At 38.7% G+C, this 19930-nt stretch overlaps 1 protein-coding gene and 1 long non-coding RNA gene across 3 annotated transcripts in view; one reads left to right on the top strand and one right to left on the bottom strand.

Annotated features, from left to right (window-relative positions):
* The window catches only part of ACTR3 (actin related protein 3), a 66643-nt gene extending 58657 nt beyond the window's left edge, over positions 1 to 7986 (bottom strand). The window contains exon 1 of the mRNA XM_036886582.2: positions 7741 to 7986. Within this exon, the coding sequence (XP_036742477.1) occupies positions 7741 to 7784 (44 nt within the window). The 5' untranslated portion in view covers positions 7785 to 7986. The remainder of the gene's footprint in view (positions 1 to 7740) is intronic.
* Positions 7087 to 19930, top strand: part of LOC118912954 (uncharacterized) — a 42512-nt gene continuing 29668 nt past the window's right edge. The window contains exons 1-2 of one of the 2 annotated variants that reach the window (XR_008998834.1): positions 8093 to 8503; positions 9228 to 9289. This is a non-coding gene — a long non-coding RNA (uncharacterized LOC118912954). Of the gene's footprint in view, positions 7168 to 8092; positions 8504 to 9227; positions 9290 to 19930 lie in introns of those variants that run through there. The other variant, XR_005025015.2, reaches the window with a different exon arrangement.

Raw genomic sequence — 19930 nt, 5'->3', positions numbered from 1 at the left:
ACAGTGCTATCAATTAATAACTAGGAACACTCCTGAAAGACATTTCTCAATTCTGTACCTCTGTTTCATTTGTAAAGGCAGAATTAAATTATTTCTCAGTCTTTTTCAACTCCATAATTCTATGTGAGTCAACAGGCACTTCCCTTAAGTCACTAAATTTCACAATTACACACTAAATGCTATTTTTGTAGCACCCAAGTAAATGAATTTTAAAAATGCTTAGACTACACTGTATTTAATTTTACTAAGCTCTGAAACTTCTAGTAAGCAAATACTTGTGTTTTATCATAGACCAATACTAAAAATATAGTTCATATTTTCACAGTTTCAAAACCAACCTGAAACTGTAAGATATTTTACAATGCAATTCCCCTTTTTAAGACTTTTACCCCCTTGTTATCAACCCCCTCATTTACACTAAATATTGTAACTGAAAATGTCTTGAAGACACCCTTCTCAAGATACTGCATTTTCATAAAGGGAAAGACTTGAAGGAGAAAATGTTAAAAGATAGCATGTTCAGCATCAGAACAGATGAAGGAAATACTCTTGGAGGTATTCGGAGAAGGGAGGAGAGAAGGAGAGGAGGAAGAGAGGGGGAAAAGAATTTATCTACCACACAAATTCAAGGCTGTTCCTTCCATGACTGCAAGGAGTATGTAAGAATGACTTGAGGTTAAATCTACTTTGGAAAGGTTTTGAAAAAACTTTGAAAGAAAATTATTAAAACACCATAAAATGGTCCTTTGGAAAAAAACAATTATTTGTCTTTTTGCTCTGGTATTAATCAATCATGTAGGTATCTGGTCCTTTGGAAAAAAACAATTATTTGTCTTTTTGCTCTGGTATTAATCAATCATGTAGGTATCTTTCATATATTTTAACGATACAAAGGCCAATGTAAAGATATAAAACAACCAGCACACTAAATAATATTAATCACTATTTTATTTTGAAGAACAAATTTTAAAACATTAATGCAATAACATCACCTTGAGCTGCACTGTCACTTCAAAATTCATGAACTTATAAGAGCTTGGTGAGCTATCAAGCATGTTAACGTAGTGTTGGTATCATGCAACTGCTCTGCTCTTGCCTCTTTATGTCAGTGGCTATTACACAGATCAGTAGTATCATAAAAGAGGGTAAAGTTCCAACAGAATTACAGGTGAGCACCCAAATGCCTTTACTTTGGGAATTCCGTTTTAGAAAACACACTGCTTGAGGCTACATTTCAACCATTCCACATTTCTGCCTCTAATCCAAGCATTAGCTGTTTCTACATGTTGGAGGAAGGGGAGCAGGCTAGACACAGAGAACACTATGGAGGGAAAGTTAGCCTTACCTTGAGCTAAACTCGCATCCTAAGGATGAGATGAGATAGGAGACTGGCTGTCAGTATTAGCTGATCACTCACGACTTCAAGCCACATGTTCACACTTTTCACTGCGTTGCTCAAGAAGCCAGATCACATATCCCCAGATTTTTTAAAGGAACATTAATATTGAGTCTTGTTTTCTCTTTAAATTTTCATTTTATTAGTTTCAATTTATAAATTGACTGCCAAATCTCCACCTTCATTCCTGAAGTTCAGTATTTTTAACTTCCCTAGAACATTTCCAATGATGGATCATCATTGCAAATTCAATAACAAATTCCAATTTTACTCTGCTTCTTAAAACTAACTCCCTTATTGTGCCACTCAAAATCAAAACCTTGAAATCTTTATTGATGCCTATTTACAATCGACTACAATCAATTGCCAAGACCTGGTCATATCTCCATCTCAAATCAACAAAAACATTTTGACTATGCAAAGAACTGTGGTAGGCAAATTACTGCAAGAGATAAGGAAATAAGCAGAAGAATTATGATTAGCATGTATAATGTGGGGGAGGGGGACACGGGCAGGGCTGTACAACACAGAGAAGACAAGTAGTGATTCTACAGCATCTTACTACGCTGGACAGTGACTGTAATGGGGTATGTGGGGGGGACTTGGTGATGGCGGGAGTCTAGTAAACAATGTTCCCCATGTAATTGTAGGTTAATGATACCAAAATTTTTTTTAAATGTGTAAAAAAAAAAAAAAGAAAGAAAATAAGAAGACACAGCTCTTTTCCTAAGAATTTCAATTCAATTAAAAAACAAAAAGGGAGCAAATAGTTTTAACAGTTGTTACAAAGTACTGAGTTCTTCCTATGTGCCAAACATTATGCTGAACCATTTTCATGCATTATCTCAAAAACATAAACAAAAGGAACAAACAAAACAAACAAAAACATCCATAAGTTATATATTGTGATCTCCATGTTAACAGATGGGAAAGATAAGACATGCAATTTGAAGTATATAAAGTCAGATAGCTAGCTAATAAATTGTAGATTTTGAATTCAAAACAGCTCTAACTACAAAGCCCTTGCTAACCATAAACAATGCAAAATAACATAATAGCCAGAAAATAGATATAAAAGAAGCAATCTTTCCCAAATTCATCTCTTCTGTTCCATTCCCACTGCCAATACCCTATTTCAGAATTTCTGCAAATCTGGTATTGAGAGGGCCACTTAAAAATCATCTAGGAAACCTATTTAAATAAATATTTCTAGGCCCAACCCTGGAGATTCTGAGTCGTTGGTATGGCGTGTTTCTGATGCACTTTTTTTTAACCATATCCCTTATTCTTGTTCATTCATTCATTCAACAGATTTGAGTACTTAACATGCACCAAGTCCCTTACCTTCATCCCAAAGAACTCTTCTACACCTGATCCTATTGCATTCCATTCTGCAAGTATTCTACAGGCCTTATTTTCAACATTTCACTCCTGTACTAGAGGATTTTTATTTTCTCTCAAATAAAATTATTTTGGAACAAAACTTTGCTGACATATAATGAACACTTGCTATACAGTAAGTGCTCAATAAATGTAAGTTCCTTTTCTTAATGCACAATCTAGATCCGCAGAATGTTATTAAAATCCTTAAAAGGAGAGCTCAGATCCTACCTTTACTAAAACTCCCTTGACCCTTCCTGAACATAATAATCTCCTTACAACCTACAGAACAGTTGTTACTGTCAGAAAAGTACATATCTTAACATTTGATTAAATTCAGTCTTCTATCATCCTCTAATATTTTAATGATATTTAGCCCTTGACTCATTAAAATTTTTGAGTGCAGACTGTATTAACTTTTTCATTATAATTCCAAGAGTACCTGGCCTGCTACATAAGTATATATTAAGCCTTGATTTGACCACTTTTTCTACTTATGCAAGTAATCCTTAAATTACCAATACTGCTTTCCGTCTTTATGAATTGTCTCAATACCTAAGCAATTCAAAATTACCAAAGGCTCATCCCGTACCTATGGAGACTTTATATAATGCAGTGGCTCTACAACACTCATTTGCTATACCTTGCACAAGCAGTTTAACTTCTCTAAACCTAAGTTTTCCGTCTGTAAAACGAAGATAAATACTTCTCAAGTTGACATGAAAAGTACATGAGATACTATAGAGTATTTAGTATAGGACCTAATACACGTAATTCTTGATAAACGTCAGCTGTTAGCATTTCCTGATAAAACCTAGAGTAAATTTTCCCTAGAGATTACATTTAAACAAAGTGACATTAAAGTAAATCTAGGAATTCACATATCCAGGGAAAAAAATCTAAATCAAGTCAGAAAGATCTGCACAGAAAGATTTCTCTAATTAATTAAATCAAATGTGGAAGGCTAGATTTTTTAATAAGAGTACTTTAAACAAGAACAGAGTTAACCTTACTAATAAATACAAAGCAACATGCATAGTTCTGAAAGGGGGCTTAGAAGTACCCATGGTGTAACAAAAAGAGCACAAGGTTTAAATACAGGAAAACCTCAGTCCATACAGCATCTCTTACCCTTGCTAACAACATGACATTTAAAAAGTAATTTAAAATCTCTAGTGCTATTTTCTCACTATAAAATGAGGTAAAAATAGCTGTCACAAGATTAAATAAGGTAATAAAAAGCCTGGCCAGCAGGTTCTCCACTAGTGGATCGTTCCCTTCTGTGCTTAAAAATAAAATTTCTGAACTGTGTTATATAGTAAGACTGGAGAGTTCATCAGATACACAATCCAAAGTCAGTATTTCAACACAGAATTTTCAGGCAGGAAAAGAGATTGGCAGAAAAGGAAAGGAAAGGAGAAAAGATTTTAGTTAAGTCTAAATAAGAATCTGACTTCTCAACAGGAGCATGCCTGTTATGCTTGCTTCAAACAGCATGCAAAACCTGACCCATGAAAGGAGTAAGAAATTTAATGAATGTTTTTTAGTAACAAGATACTGTGACTGTTTCTGCCCTTGGAGATGACTGGAGAAACAGCATTATTAATTATTATATATGCCAACTCATGCAAGAAACATGAACTACCCCCACCCAGTCAGCTTTTCCCCACTGCTCTCAAACAAGATCATCCTATCTATATTAATAGCTGGAATGTGGCCACAAGACAAACTCTTCATATATCAACTCCAACAAAATATTTATGCTCCTATTTAAAAACTGCTAAGAAGCTTAACTCAATTAAGAAAATTCCTTAATTCATTCTAGATCTGAATATATCAGAGTTCTAAAATAAGGCTATATTAATAGTAACCTCTATCATAATCAATGGAATTTACCAATGCAGTATTTATCAAGAAAAAAGATAATGGGGAAAACGAAATTTTACAACACAAAACTATCTATCCTAGCTACACCATAATTAAAGTACATAAGGAATTCCCTTATTTGGCTTGAATGTTAAAGAAATGAATGAAAATATACAAAAAGTAATTTAAGATAATCTTAACTTTACAAGTGTTAAAATGTTTTAAAAAATGTTTTTCTCATCACTGGTAGCAGGTTTGAGTTCTTTAATTTAGTTCTTAAACACCCAGCTCTATCAATGTACAGACCAAAAAAGTGTGTAGATATGTTATCAATATGAAAGAAGTATTTTTTTCTAAATTCTTTTCAAAAGGAGTTTTCTTTTATGGCCTGAGCTTAGGTGATTCTTTATCTTATGTTGAGAAAATGCATCTTTGATGGAGGAACTCTAATTTTAAACACTGGAATTAAGCTTAATGTTTGCTAACTTTTACAGCTTTTCTTATCTAAGACCTCCAAATTTCACAGATGGCCACTCATTTCAGTCACCTTTTGCCTAACTTACATAATGGAATGGAATGAGCACCCTGATTCAGGTTATAATTTTTTACTTACATTTAGTGGGTAGTTGTAATAAGAGACCTGAAAGATGAACGCATTTTCTAAAGCATAAAGGAACGCATAAACAAATTAATGGGTGCAAAATTTGCATCTGGGAACCAGAGTATTCTGGAACATAAAACTCCCCATATTAAGATCTTTCTTAAATAATGCTTATCATGGCCCAATCTAAATGAGCTATCCTTTGTGTGCTAATAAAGCTGAAGGTGTAACTTTCCAGAAGTTGCATTAATCGTCAACAAAAAAGATCAAAAAGCCTTTTGAACACCAAAATAAGTGGGCCTCTAAAGGTGGAATTTCAGATTGTGAGTCGGTAAATGAAAGTGAGGGTCACTGGAGACTCCTAAACAGTTCTATTCAAATCATAAAGAGTGCCCAGGTAACCTCTCCTTGCCAGGTAAAAATAATATAATAACTGAAATACTAAAACAAACATACCCTAAATAAAAACTGAACCTCTCTCCCACACCTCCTGGTCACTCATCATTTGTTTTAATTTCAAGGTTGCCCTACCAGAAGGAGGTCACTTGAGGACAGTTAACCTCAATGAAATACCTAGTACACTAATTTAAAAATAACCAAAACTATATTTCAAAGCAGAAAAATGAAGTGAGAAAAAGTAGCATCCTACTTAAGATGTGACTATGCTGTTTATTATGGCAACAATTACACTAATTTTGACAACACAATAATTTCTAAAATACTATATAGTAGCATTTTTCACTTCAAAAAAACTCACCTGAAAATTCCTTCTCAGTCAGGCAAATTCTAACTTTAAAACTGGCCGTAAACATGAAACTACTCACCAATTAGAATAAGAAGGGAGAGAAATAAAATCCTGGTTCAGAGAAACGAAATTAGATTAAGAAGAAAAAAAACCTATAAGCTGTCCATCAAAAAAATTTATAAATAAATAGAAGTTCCAAGGATAAACTAGGCTGCTGTTACCCAAGGGAAAATATTAATAAATCGGTTGTTTCCCTCTGCATGGCTCGGATTTTAGAAACTGCCACACTAGCACAAAGTTATGAGAATGATTAGAGATATTTTACAGAAAGCAAATAAGAGTGAGGAACACACCATCCCTTAAGTAACAAAAGTTTGCTGAACGATAAAAGGGGAGGGAGGGAGGGAGGCTGTCAACCTACCTCTCACAAACCCCCACCCCAAGCACACAAAAATTCAGAGTACTTTGGCAATTACAGATGTAATCATGTACCAGCAACGGACTCACAGAAAACACTTCTAATATTGCAACGTAGTCCTTCTACATTAAAATATACTATATTTTCTACGTAAGAAAGAAGGGTACTAAAACTAAACATCCTACTTAAGATGTCACCACGTCACTTATTAGGGCGACTAAAATGCCTCTTAATACAAAAGGAACGACCAACTTTCTATTCTGTATTTCAGTAAACCACACTACAGTTTTTATGACTATCAACTCCTTGAAAAGCAAACATGTCCCTTTATAACTGTACTTTTCTTTCTCACTTTAAGATCCCGTCACAGAATGAACATACATAACTTAAATCACTGTATTTTCCCCTGTGCTTTCCATCCTCCCTTTCCGTGGAACACAAATGTATTTTTTTAGGATCACATAAATCGATTCCTAAAACCAGTAACTCAGTCTATTTGAAATGTGCTAAATTTTTAAAGTTCTATTAAGATGAGTTCAGGTTGGAAACGAAAAACTACCTTATAAGGGTATAAAAGACTGAAAGCAGGAAGCGTCTTTGACAAAACTAAGGAAGTTGCAGCGCGCTTGCTCACTGGGGGACTTTTTTTTTAAGGCAAGAGAAGTAACACATGACATCTTTCTCAAATTAAAATGTGACTTGGTTCACCGGTTAAACGCAGTGAGAGATGGAAAAGACCTGGAGTCGAAAAGGAAGAGGAGGTGGGTGGTTAAATGAAAGCACCGATCTAGGTTCCCATTTTCAGTCCTATTCTTCCCCTTCCCCACCCACACCCCGGGCTGTGTTGTCACAGCAATCTTGCAAAAACCTAAAAGGAGCGCTTCTCTTTTCTCGCTCCACTGCCAGGCCAGTCCCCACGCTCGAACCCCTTGGTCCTCTGATACCCCGGGCAGGAAGGGGCGCGAAGGGAAAGGGGCGCCGGGTGCTCCGGGATCATCAGCCACCCCCGCCGCGACCACCGGCCCGGGGGTGCGACTGTGCCCGCATCTCCGGCCGGCGCTGACCCCCGAGGGCGGGAAAGGCCGGGGGTCGCGCGGAGAAAGCCACTCCGCGGGTTTCCCGGCCTCGCGCCCACGTCCCGATCCCAGGAGGTGAAGCGAGGGTAGAAGGGCGGCCCTGGCTGCCGGCCCCACCCCTTGCAACCCGGCATGGCTGGGACTGACACCGCCGGCGGCAGTACCTCGCCACCCCATTCATCGCCTGGCCTCCTCCCTCCCCCGCCATTTTCTTACCTCCGCCTCAGTTTCCCCACGCCCCCCCGTCAGCCCCCTTACCCTGTGCCACAGTCCACCACACAGGCCGGCAGCCGTCCCGCCATCTTCCTCCTCGCCTGCTGCTGCCGCCGCTGCCGTCTGCTCCGTGCTGATTGGGGCCGGGGGTTGGTGGCGGGAGATAGAAGCTATCCGACCATCCACAGCCGGGCCTCCCTCTCCGTCCGTGGGGGAGCCGGGACGCCGAAGCAGTAGCGAGAAAGCAGCAGGCTCGGTCAGCGGCTACCACTTCCGCAACCCAGGCAGGCAGACAGTCCCCGCCCTGCCCCGCCGCGGCCTCCTCCCCTCTCTCCCTTCCTCCTCCCTCCTGCCCCCACCCTACAACTTCTTCCCCTCACGCTGCCGTTCCCCGGATAGCCAAGATGGCCGCCGAAGCCGACGCCCCGGCCAGGCCAAGCCCAGGCCGCGAGCGCTCCCGCTTCCGGCTCCGAGCGGGCGGGGCGCGAGGGCATGCGCACTGAGGCGCTGCCGCCGGCCGCCGCTCCATCCCGGCGTTGCGGAACTCCACCTCGGGTTTTTCCAGCGGGTAGGGGCGGGGAAGTCGGCCTGAGCTTCCAGTTTTCCCTCTGAAGCTGGACGGCGGCTTTAGTTTCAGTTACTTCTGTACAAGGTTGAAGGAGGAGTGACCCGCTTCCCGCCGCCACGAGTATCCTCCAGTGCCCAGGGGTAAACGGCCTGACTAAGAACGTTGTCAGCGGCACACAACCATTCTTGTAACTTGGAGCGTCTGACGTTCTGGGTGGGAAAGAGCGATACCAGACCGAGAGTGAGCAGTGGGGGCACGGAAGACAAAGGCTTGCGCCGCGGCTCTTCTGCCTTTGCGCGGAGGTTTAATTCATTTACACTTGTGCATTGTTACAACATTGCACATTACAAGTGTCACAGCATTGTTTAGATTCTAGGCCTCACAGTGGGCAGGACTGCCTGCACTGAGTACTCCTGAGAGTACATTCTACGTACACAAATAGGTCTTTATTCAAGGCTATTGGATGACAAAGGTTTCCTCTGCAGTAGTTTAAGACTACTATTTTACCAGCAATATTATACCAAGTCTTAAGGATAAAAGGTTTTAATTAAAAAAAAAAATTTTAAACCGGAAAGCCTAGAACAATGGTTTTCAAATTTAGGTGTGCATCCGAATTACCTGGAAGGCTTGTTAAAACTGATTGCTTGTGGGCCACGACCGCAGAGTTCTCTGATTAGGTGGCCTGAAGCAGGGCCTGGTAAGGTGCATTTCTAACAAGTTCCCAGGTGATCATCAGGGACCTCACCTGGGGAACCTAGAAGGTTAAAAGCTTTCCCTTCGCGGCTTATCTTTGGGTAAACCATACAGTGTTTGCTTATATGAGTCTGAAATGAAAATATTTTCCCTAAGAAAGGATGTCTTAAGCATGCCAGATCACACAATGTATTGTTAGACCAGCCTGGGGATGCAATATGGGTTTTTTAATTCATTTGACATAGATATTGCTCACCTACTCTTATGGCAGGACCTGTGCTGACCCTGAATATTAAGTGAAGACAAAATAAAATCTCTACTCAGAATTCACAGGTACTGAGGAAATATATAAATTGTGTTAAAAGAGCAATAGAAAGCAGAGAGAAGGGTTGCATGAGAAATGGGGTGAGGGGTGGGAGAACAGGAGGGAGGTGGAATACAGGGAAGGGTTATCTGACAAAGTGGCATTTAAAAGCTGAGGCCTGAAGGACAGTAGGAAATGGGGGAAGGGTGAAAAGGAAGGGAGCCCTGCAGAACAGAGAACAGCGAGAGTCAAGGACCTGAGGTGGGAAAGAGCTTGGCTTCTTCCAAAAATTTGAAGACCAGCCAAATGTTCAAAGGGAAGTAAGCCAGGGAAGATTCAATGGGAGGTGAAGCCGGAGAGATAAGAATCAACAATGCAAAGATTTGTAGGCTAATGTAAGCATCTTAAAGTTTAGCCCAAAAGCAACTTGGAATCCATCAAAGAGATTTAAGCAAGGAAATGTGACTGCCTTGCAGGGAATGGATCCCACAAAGTAAAGTGAAATGAGTGGTCTTCTGTCATACATTGTGTTCTGTATGTAGTTCAGAGACAGACATATAAGGCATAGTGTCCAGATGGAATCAGATATGTGCACAGGAGACTCACTTAGGGGAATTATCGTTGTCATTAGTGCCCAGCACATCCACAGCTACTCACAGAAAATAAATAATCCATCAGAGGAGACTTTCCTCAGAGATTGTTTTCCAAAAAGTCAGACAAGTGGTTCTTCGTTCAGAGGCATAGTTATTTTTTCCCTGCATTTTAAAAGATGCTACATGGGGATTCTTTGTCTTTGCAGTGTTTTCCATTATCAGGTATTTAAGGTCATTTGAAGAGCAGATGCCTGAACAGTGGCCCTGATAGAAGAGAGGGATGTGGCTTGGTTGGGGGAGAGCGAAGGTTGTTTCCAGCATTACAGATCAAAGTCAGAGATAAAGGGATCCTACCAAAGGAATCCCGATGATAAAGGTTCCAAACTTGAACAAGTAAGTCACTCAGAGAAGCCCACACTAGTAGATCCTTAACTAGCTGCCCACGTGCTTGCCTTGGGTGGGTTGTCATGGAAGTAGTGACATCAAGGGTTAGAAATTGGAATGCTGCCAGGGTCCAGGCAGGTGACATGATGAGTGAAGAGCGCCAAGAATAGGGTATGGCAACGTGGAGAACCGCTTCCCCACAGAAGGCCATAGAAAACTGTTACTATCCAGGAATGCAGGCCTGGTGTTGCAAGAACCTCTCTTTTTTCAAGAAAAGCCAGAAATTTGTGTTTTTATCTGTTGGTAACTAATTCTCTGCAGACTACTGAGTCTGTGGGTTGCCAGTTTTCAACTTTTGATTTGAAGGGCTGTTTAATGTTTACTTGTGTGTTGTAGTCAAATATGAAGCTCTTGTCAGTACTATATCTCATAGGCATAAAGGAAACCTTTCACCATTGTCTCTCACATAGGCAAAACTTTCCTTTGTCTATAAAAACTGTCACTGTTAGAAGAATCTGGAAGCTTCCCGTACTTGTTGGAAGTATCATATGTGCTTATTCCTCATAATTTGTCTACCCAAACAGTTGGCTTGCTTAAGATCCCTTCTACTTCCTGCTTGCTACATGCCAAATTGGTCAGCCTCTGCATGACTGTGGTAGCTCAGCCTTGCTTGGCTTTGCACAGTCTTCAGATACACATCCGGCCAAAGTATTTCTGACCATCCTGCTTGCATATGCACCTTCCCTGCTGCAAATACAGAGAAGCAGAGAATATCAGAGCTTGAAAGCCTCTTAGAGAGAATCTTGTTGGATATGAAAAGGAAAGCAGTGATGGATGAGGTTTGTTTGACTGCCCTACATCCATTCTTCCCTAATAGCACCCTGATTTTCTTTTAGTTCAAGTTACCCAGGTCTTGGTTCTTGTCTGTTTCCAAGCCTGGTCTCCAACCTTTCAAGCATTTGTAAGTCTCGCAATATTCTTCTAATCAATCTCCTTTTGCTGAGTTCCATCAATTGCATCAAATTTAAGAACCCTAATGATAGAAGCCCAGAAAGTTTAAGTGACTTTCCTAGTATCTTAGAGAAACTAGGGAACAAAATCCAGACCAAAGCCGAGTTCTGACCTCATTTCAGAACTGTTTAGCTGTAATGTCACAAGTGTTGTTTAATTTTGATTGCTATACTGGTTACTAGTTACCATGAAATTTCCTAGTTTTTTCCTCTGCTTTAAGGCCAACTGAGCCAAATGAGCATATGTCTCTGGATTTTAAAAGTATCCAGGAAATTCACATGTCACTCAGTCTCCATTATTTTAAAATGGGAAAAAAATTTTTAAAGGAACTTAGGTTGCAAGGATGACTGTTTACAAATTGGCAGACCAAACAAATCCACAGACAGCATTAATTAAGGGCAGATAGATAAATGGTCACAATGTCCAGGCAGTCTAGTGGTCAGAGGGGATGGCAGTGAACTTTGTCTTCTCCCATCTTAAGTTGTGTGATTATAGACAACCAGCTAACTTAGTTGTAAGAGAGAGTCCTGAACTTTGAAGCAAGAGGCTTGAGCTGAGGATGAGCTCTTTAAATTAGTGTTTCTCCATCTGTAAAATTGCAGAAATACCTAACCAATGGGATTGTCATAAAGCTTGAACTTTAAAAAAGCATATTGTAAATTATAGAATGGTCTTGTGGGCATATCAAGAGGTATATGGTTTAATTATAAAGTAATGACTCTTACTTATTACTTAAATGTACACACTGAAACATCCAAAAACTTGTCCTCCTTGTCACAGAAGTTATCTTGAGGTCTTTGTGCTTATTCATTTAATGCTGTCATTGTGCAAAATATTTAGAAGGTCACCTTCAGACTTGCCTTTGTAGTCTGTGGCACATGCCTTTAAATATCTTCATTGGTGACAAATCTTGGCCTTTTTGGGTAACTTTCATTTTTGGAATTAGCCAAAAGTCATTTTTTCCAAGGCAAGTCAAGTGAATAAAACAGCTGACCAACAATGGCTGTTTTTTTGTGAAAAGCTTTGTGTGACTATAAAGTAATAAAACTGATTTTCATAGGTGAAACTGCTTCTGACCATGAACTTCTAAAAAAGACGTTCCAGAAAGATTTTGCACAATGACTGCATCCCACAAATAAAAATATTTATGTTCATTATAGTTTAATTTCAATTGAAGATATATTTCATATAGTGCTAACATCTGTACAGTGTTTGAAATGAGGAGAGATTCTATGAGATACCACCCTAGTCTCCCCAACCTCCTGTAAAATGTGGATAATTTATTTGAAATGTAACTCAATTTGAAAGAAAATAAAAGGCTATACACACATATCATATTATATATAGGCCATATAAACAAATATAGAGCAAATTCCAGGTGGACTGTGAATCTTCAGTATAGAACAAAATCCATACTATTCAGTGTAGTCTGCTAAGCTCTCTGTGTTCTGGTGCCTGCCTCCTTTTCCAACTTGTCTCCTCCTTTCCCTGATGCATTAGCCACATCAGCCTTATTGCTTTTCACACACACCAAAGCCATTCCTACCTGCCTCTTCTCTTCTCCCTGGACATCCCTTCTAATCATTAGTTATTCATGAATGAGTTTAAATCTCACCTTCTCAGAGAAGCCTTTCCTGACCACCCATGCCAAAGTAACCTGTTTCACTCTGCCATGTCCCGAAGTTTTAAGTCTGTACTACCTTGTTATTGGTTCATTTGTTTATTGCCTCCCTCTCCTGACTAGAAAACATCCCCACTAGAATATGAAGAAGACCCATCTCATTATAAGAGCTCAACAAACATTAGTTGAGTGAATGAGTCAAAGGATAAAAACAAAACTGTAAATATATAAAGGAAAATTTAGAAAAATATTTGCATGATCTCAAAGTGGAGACTTTCTTAAAGTAGAAACCCATAGCGATTAATTGAAAGATTTGGTTGCAAGACCAATTTCCATTGACTAAAGATTTCTTTAGAAATTATAGATTAGAAGAAAACGGTTACAACACATATGACAAAAGTTACTATGTCTAGTTAAAAATGCAAATGATGTGATCGAAACATTGGCAAAAGGTATTAACACAAGCTCCATACAGAGGAAATTTAAATGAACAGTTAATATGGGAAAAGAGGCATTTTGTTGCTGGTGGTAGTAGAAGCACAAATTAAACAATGACAGATACTGCCTTTAAACTTCCTAAACATTTAAAAAGAAAAACATAGGAAAAAAAATTACGAATGAGTGAAGGAAAATGGACATGTAGTGAACACAGTTCCCTGAGAATATAAATTGCTGCAACCTCCTACAAAGTTAACCATCAATATCTATTAAAACTTGAAGTTTGTAAAAATTAGCCTTAAGAATCCATTTTGTTGAACTCTAAAATAAAGGTACTGATGTTGAAAGGAGAGATTATAATCATGACTAATTATTTAAAAGTTTGAGGAATTAGAAATACATTCTCCAATTGAAGGACTCTGGGACCAGGCAAATCTAAAGTGTTTTTTTAACTTTGAAGGGGAGGCTTCTTGAGGGGTACTCATAATCTCCCATATGTTTGTATTAACTTGTAGGGATCTGTAGCAAAGAATGATACATGTGCTTTCTCCTTAATAATGGTACCTGTATTTTATTCACATGCCTATGTGCTTAGCCAAAAGAGCTCATTCCTCAATCTCATTTGCAACTAGATGTGGCTGTGTGATTAAGTTATGGCCAATGAAAGATTAGTAGTTGAGTGGAACTTCTGGAAAATTATCTTTAGCAAAGGCTGACTCAGGAATAGCACCATCTTGTATTTTTGCCCTCCCCTTTTCTTTCTGCCTGAAATACAGATAAAATGGAGGACTAACTGACCTTTAAGACTTGAAGCTATGTCCTAAGGAAGGTGGAGCAGAAAAATAGGACAAGCTTCAGGTCCCTTATGACCCTGATGTGCCATCTTAACCCTTGACCACCCACCTTTGGATTTATTTTACATAAGAGAAAAAGCCACTATAATTTGGCATTTTAGTTATATGCAGGCTGAAGCTGATTCTAATTGATAATGCCATGATAAAGTGTTCAATGCAAAAAATTTAAGTTGCCAAGTAGTATCACAAGGATACAAACACAAATGCTTATAGGTGATTGGCTGATAATATAGAAAAGTATAAATAATAGGGAAGGGAGAGGACCAAGGCCACGTGGAAAGCCTGTATACAGCGTTAGTAATATTGCCATGCAGGCATGTAGACCCAAATGTACCAGTTTTTCATGTTAAATTTTTCCCAATGTCTTGCAAATAGACTAGACTTTGGGCCCCTAGTTTGTGTGATTTGTAGTGTGATCTATTATTTAGAAAAATGGGGGGAGTAAATGAAGGAGAAAGTAAGGTCCTGTGTATGTACAGTAGTACCTCCTTATCCCCAGTTGCCTTTCTCTGCTTTCACTTACCGTGGTCACCTGCGGTCTGGAAGCAGAAGCAGATGAGCCTCCTGATGTAGCGTCAGAGGGTACGTAGTAGCCTAAAGCTTCGTAGTTACCCTGCTTTTATTGCTGTCTGTTGTATATTGTTATTCTTGTTCTATTTTATTATTATTAATCTCTTACTGTGCCTAATTTATAAATTAGACTTTATCATAGGTCTGTATGTATAGGAAATAGTGTGTATAGGGTTCGTTCCTATCCATAATTTCAGGCATTCATTGTGGGACTTGGAACATATTCCCCAAGGAGCAGGGGTATTGGGGTGGGAACTACTGTATATTTTTATGTGTGGTATAAACATGATATGGAAGGTTGCATACAAAATGATGGACCTAAAAGGGATGAGATTGAAGGAGGACATTATTAACTTTTTCATTTTAACTCTGTGTTTTCTGCCTTGTTACAATCAGTATACATTAATTTTATAATTTAAAAAAATCTAGCAAGGTAGAAGGAAAATTGCTGAGAAGTTACCCAAACTAGAAATCCACTACAAATGCACAACAGAATCATAGAAAGTCTTCAGGATAATTCAGTCTGAGCAAGTTCAGTCTTTTCAGGAACAGGTCATTAAGTATTAATACCTAACACTAAAAATTACAGATTTGAGATGGGAACACAAACATGCTGTAGGTTACAGTGACTTTTACTAGGTGGAGATGAATTGGAAATCATATATAAACATGCACTTGCTAGTTGAAGAAAAAAATGTTCCAAGAAATGGTACCTTGATTATTTTTTTAAGTAAGAGATATAAATAAGTGTATTATTAGTTCTTTGAAATTATAGTGTGACCCAATGTGTACATTGTATCCAGTTTAACACATCATGTTGTTTTTAAAACCAGTTCTAGTTTTAGAGCAGCTCAGATTTTAAAATATTTGTTGATTTTTCCTACTTTTGTGTCAGGCATTACTAACCCCTCCAAAACACGTATTTTAAAAATGTTCAGGCTTCTCATTTCCATCTAAAACTGCGTTTGGTTCCAGTTTGGTGAGAAGAAACCAGATAGAGTACATTTTTTCTGACCCATCTATTTTCATCCTTTGGTAAATTTGACAACCTATGACAGTTCTTGCATTTCTGGAACAAACCTCCCAATTATAGGAGAAGCTAATAATGATAATATGATCAATAATAAATTATTTAATTTGGGGGGGATACCCAAAATAAAGTTTATCAAACTTTCTTCTCCTTTTTCTCCCCACCCCAATCCTGACCCTGAGCATTTATGCCAAGGGAATTATCCTTCAACAGCAGTCAATGGATCTAACATTGTGTCAGTGCTTTCTCTCATAGAATAATAGCTTTGCAGAAGGAAACTCTTATACCTTCCCAGTTTAACAAATGAAGAAACTGAGTTAGAGTTAAGTGACTTATTTGAGATCTCACAACAAACTAGTAAAGTACTGCTACTTAAATATATCTCTAGAGATTCATAGACTATAAAAGCTCTATTGAAAGCCCGCATAATTCATGTGCAGTGTAACACATTCAAAAATACTATAAAATCTGCTATAATGTCCTATGTTCAAGGCACTTGCAGTAAATGAGAGAAACCAAACAGAAACCAGCTTGAGAATAAAAAGGAATTTTTTCTTTAGAGAGAGGGGAGCTCAAGTTGTAAATTCCAAGGTGTAAATTGGGTTCAGATGTAGCTAGATACAAAGGCTCAAAAATAATCAGAATCTGCCTCTCTCTCTTTTGGCTTTGCTTGACACTGTGTTGGCTTCATTCTCAGGCAGCTTTAGTCACACAGTTGCAAAATGGCTGATGTTCCAAGTTTATCACCCACAGGGCAGAGTACATCTTTCTCAGTGGCCCAAAGGAATTCGGAATAACTCTCCTTGGCTGGCTTGGATCAGGAGGACTTCCTGACCACTTTATTGTGACTCTAGTTGGCCAAGCATGGGTCGCATACCCTTCCTTCTCCCCATCAATCCCACCAGAGAGAACCACATGGATAGCAAGAGAAGGCAGGATAGTCACAAAGGGAAAAAAAAACACATGTTAATTATCCAAAGAGAGATAATGAATGTAAGGCAAGCAAAAGTGAAGTCCATTAAATTTATATTCAATGGTAAACTGATACAAACAAGTTAATTTCTTGTGGAGGGAGCTCATGATACTTTTATTAAAAAAAAATACTACCAATGCTAAAGAAGAGGATACTCTAAAAGCAGAAAAAATAGAAATACACAAAATTATTTTGACTTTGCCAAAAAAAACTTTTGTATGTGTGTTTATCTTGCCAGTCCATAAACAAACATAAAGGCAAATGAAAGCTAAAAATGTTGGACATCTACCAACCATTACATTAATTTAAATGTTTAATGATTCTCTCAATCCTGCACTCAGAAAGCAATCATTATATTTTTATAGTAGCACTCTTTTGGTTTCCATTTCATCTGAAATGCTGATGACTTGTATTAGCTGCACTGACTAGTAGTCTGTTGGAAGGTATATAATTATTCAGTCCATAAAGAGTAGTGGCTTCCTACACAGCCAGTTTTTATCATAGTGTAACTGGAACTCTGCTCTTCATTTATCCATTTGTTCATTTACTTATGTTATGTGCCAGTTATGAAGCAGGAACAAGGCTGGAGACTAAGAGATGAGTAATTTGCGGCCCCACCTCTAGAAGAAGTCAAGTACAAGAAGGGAACAGACAAGTAAAAATTAAAGTACACCATGAAGAGGGACTTGCACAGGGCTTGAGAAGCTGAGGACGACCCACAGTGTATTCAGCTGACTGACCTGGGAAAGCTTCAAAGAAGTTTGTAAAGTTCAGGAGACACTTTACAGGGTGGAAAAGGAGGTGAAAGGCAATTCTGGAGAGAAAAACATGCAGTGGCACAGAGGCTTGAAGGAACTGTGGGAGTTTCAGGAATGAGTTACAGCTGTGGCTGAGATACAGGGTGTGTGCAGGGGAAGGGTCAATGTGAGTGACTGTGTGCTAAGTTTGGACTTTATCCTGCAGTTCCAGAACCCAGGTCCTCCAACTAGGACCAGACTGACAGTAAAAAACCATCTGGAGAACTTGTTTAAAGTACAGAATGCCCAGGCTCCACTTCTAGAAATATTGGCTCAGGAAGAATCTGTTTTTTTAAAAAAAGTTTCCCATGTGATTCTGGAGTACATCCAAGTTTGAAAACCACTGCATGTAGGCACCGGGGATCCATCAGAGGGTACTGGGAAAGAGAATGACTTGCTTTGGAAAAAGAGCTCTTTTGCCAGTGGAGAGTTGCAGTAGAGCCAGTCAAAACAAGGCATGGAGAGACGTGATGGAGACTATTGGGATGGAGCAATTAAGAAAAGGGAGCACCTGAATATCAGAGGTAGTAGAAAAGGCAAATACTCACGAGTTCAGAGAAATGAAATCTGCAAGACGAGGTGATCTGTTTGATGTGGGAAGTGTGGCACTCGTGGATTCTAGTTTGTAAGGGGTACCCTTGAGAACTGGGAGTGAGAGGAAGGCGGGAAGTGTGGCTGTGTGTACAGCAGTGTGATGTTAACTCAGGGTGGGAGACCAGCTGGAGCTGGCTTGGACTGGAGGACAAGGCTTGGGACTAGGCTACCCAAGGTCCAGAGGCTCAGATCTGTGAATCCTGAGTTTGAAAACTTGCTGGTGACTCCTTGCCTGGGGCCATCTCCCTTCTTTGTGCCACATATTGTCCCTGCCAGTAGTTAACCCTCATAGCTCCCCAAAGCCAGGAATTATGTGAGTCCATGTTCTCAGAGCCTTGCTTGGTGCCTGTACATATTTGATGCTCACAGTTCAAAGTGAGTGAATTTTATTAATTACCTAGATAATATAATTATAGCTACAACAGCCTCATTATATCTGTGTAGTCTGGGCCTTTGTGTGTGTGTATGTGTGTGTGTTTATATAAACACTTGTCTTTATTTTTATTTAAAGTATAATTAATATACAATATTACAATGGTTGTAGGTATTTAACAGTGATTAGACAATTGTAGACATTGCAAAATGCTCACCACAATGAGTGTGGTTACTTTCTGTCACAGAGTAATTACAATATTATTGACTGTATTTCCTTTGCTGCACTTTTCATTCCTATGACTTATGTATTTTATAATTGGAACTTTGTACTTCTTTATCTCCACCTATTTTGCTTGTCCCCCCAACCCCTCTCCCAGATGGCAACCACCAGTTTGTTCTCTGTATTTATGAGTCTGTTTCTGTAGAAAGTTGTATTTCTATAATTCTCCATGCTTTTTTCATTACTTTCCAAAGTGTACGTTTTTATGATGAATAAGAGTATGCAAGATATATTGCTTTCTTCTAAACATTAATTATTGCAGGATGCCTGTATAATTAGTGAACCAGGCATCTTCTACAGATAATAGATTCCACCAGAAAGGGCTTGATTAATAAAACATTATTTGAAATTTTTTCAACCTAATTAACTAAAGACAACGAATAATTTTTAATACAGTTATCCAAATAAGCATATACGGATCCACAGAGATTAATTTTAAGTAGAGTGGTATGATCACTTTAAAGTATCTTTTTCTCTTATGTTCCTACATGAAGTAAACAAGAGAGGCTTTACTCAAGCCCCAAGGAGTCACTGAAGTGAAAAATAAACAAATAATAGAAGGGTAGAAAATTATAACATGAGAGTGACATCACTTTTTATGTACAGGCTTTCCTTCTGTTCACTGTTAGTATGATTCCTTTTTTATTTATGCCCCATTATTTTTGCCTTCCTTATTGTAGATAACTGCCCTCTGAATATGGAACAGGAACACCCTACTTACAGGGACAGAAAACCCAAATAGTTACAATTTATCTTTATAGTCTACTTTCATGACAAAAAACAATGACAAGGAAGCAACTGCTATCAGTGATTTCAAAGTACAATTTCCAAGCAGATGCGGAAATTAACTGTGGATAACCAAAACATTTAAAATGACAGATACTAGCAAACACTAAGAATGTGTTTGGATTCTGATTTCTACATTTGAAACTGGTTATTTGGCATGAATTCTTACATTTAGATAATTAATTGTATCTCTTTCTTTGTTAGTTCCTGGTGTGTGTTCATGTTCTGTCCCCTTGATATGGTCTAATTATTGTGAACATCTATAACTTCCTGCTTCTCCTGATCTCCAGGAGACTGTTCTATGCTTCCCAGTTTATAGTTTATGATATGCATGTGCTAGTCTCTTACATTGACTCAGCTCTTG

Source organism: Manis pentadactyla, chromosome 8, assembly GCF_030020395.1.
Source record: "Manis pentadactyla isolate mManPen7 chromosome 8, mManPen7.hap1, whole genome shotgun sequence".
In the NCBI taxonomy this organism is placed as follows: Eukaryota; Metazoa; Chordata; class Mammalia; order Pholidota; family Manidae; genus Manis; species Manis pentadactyla.
Note: the sequence above shows the minus strand (reverse complement) of the source record. Positions and strands in the feature narration are given on the sequence as shown.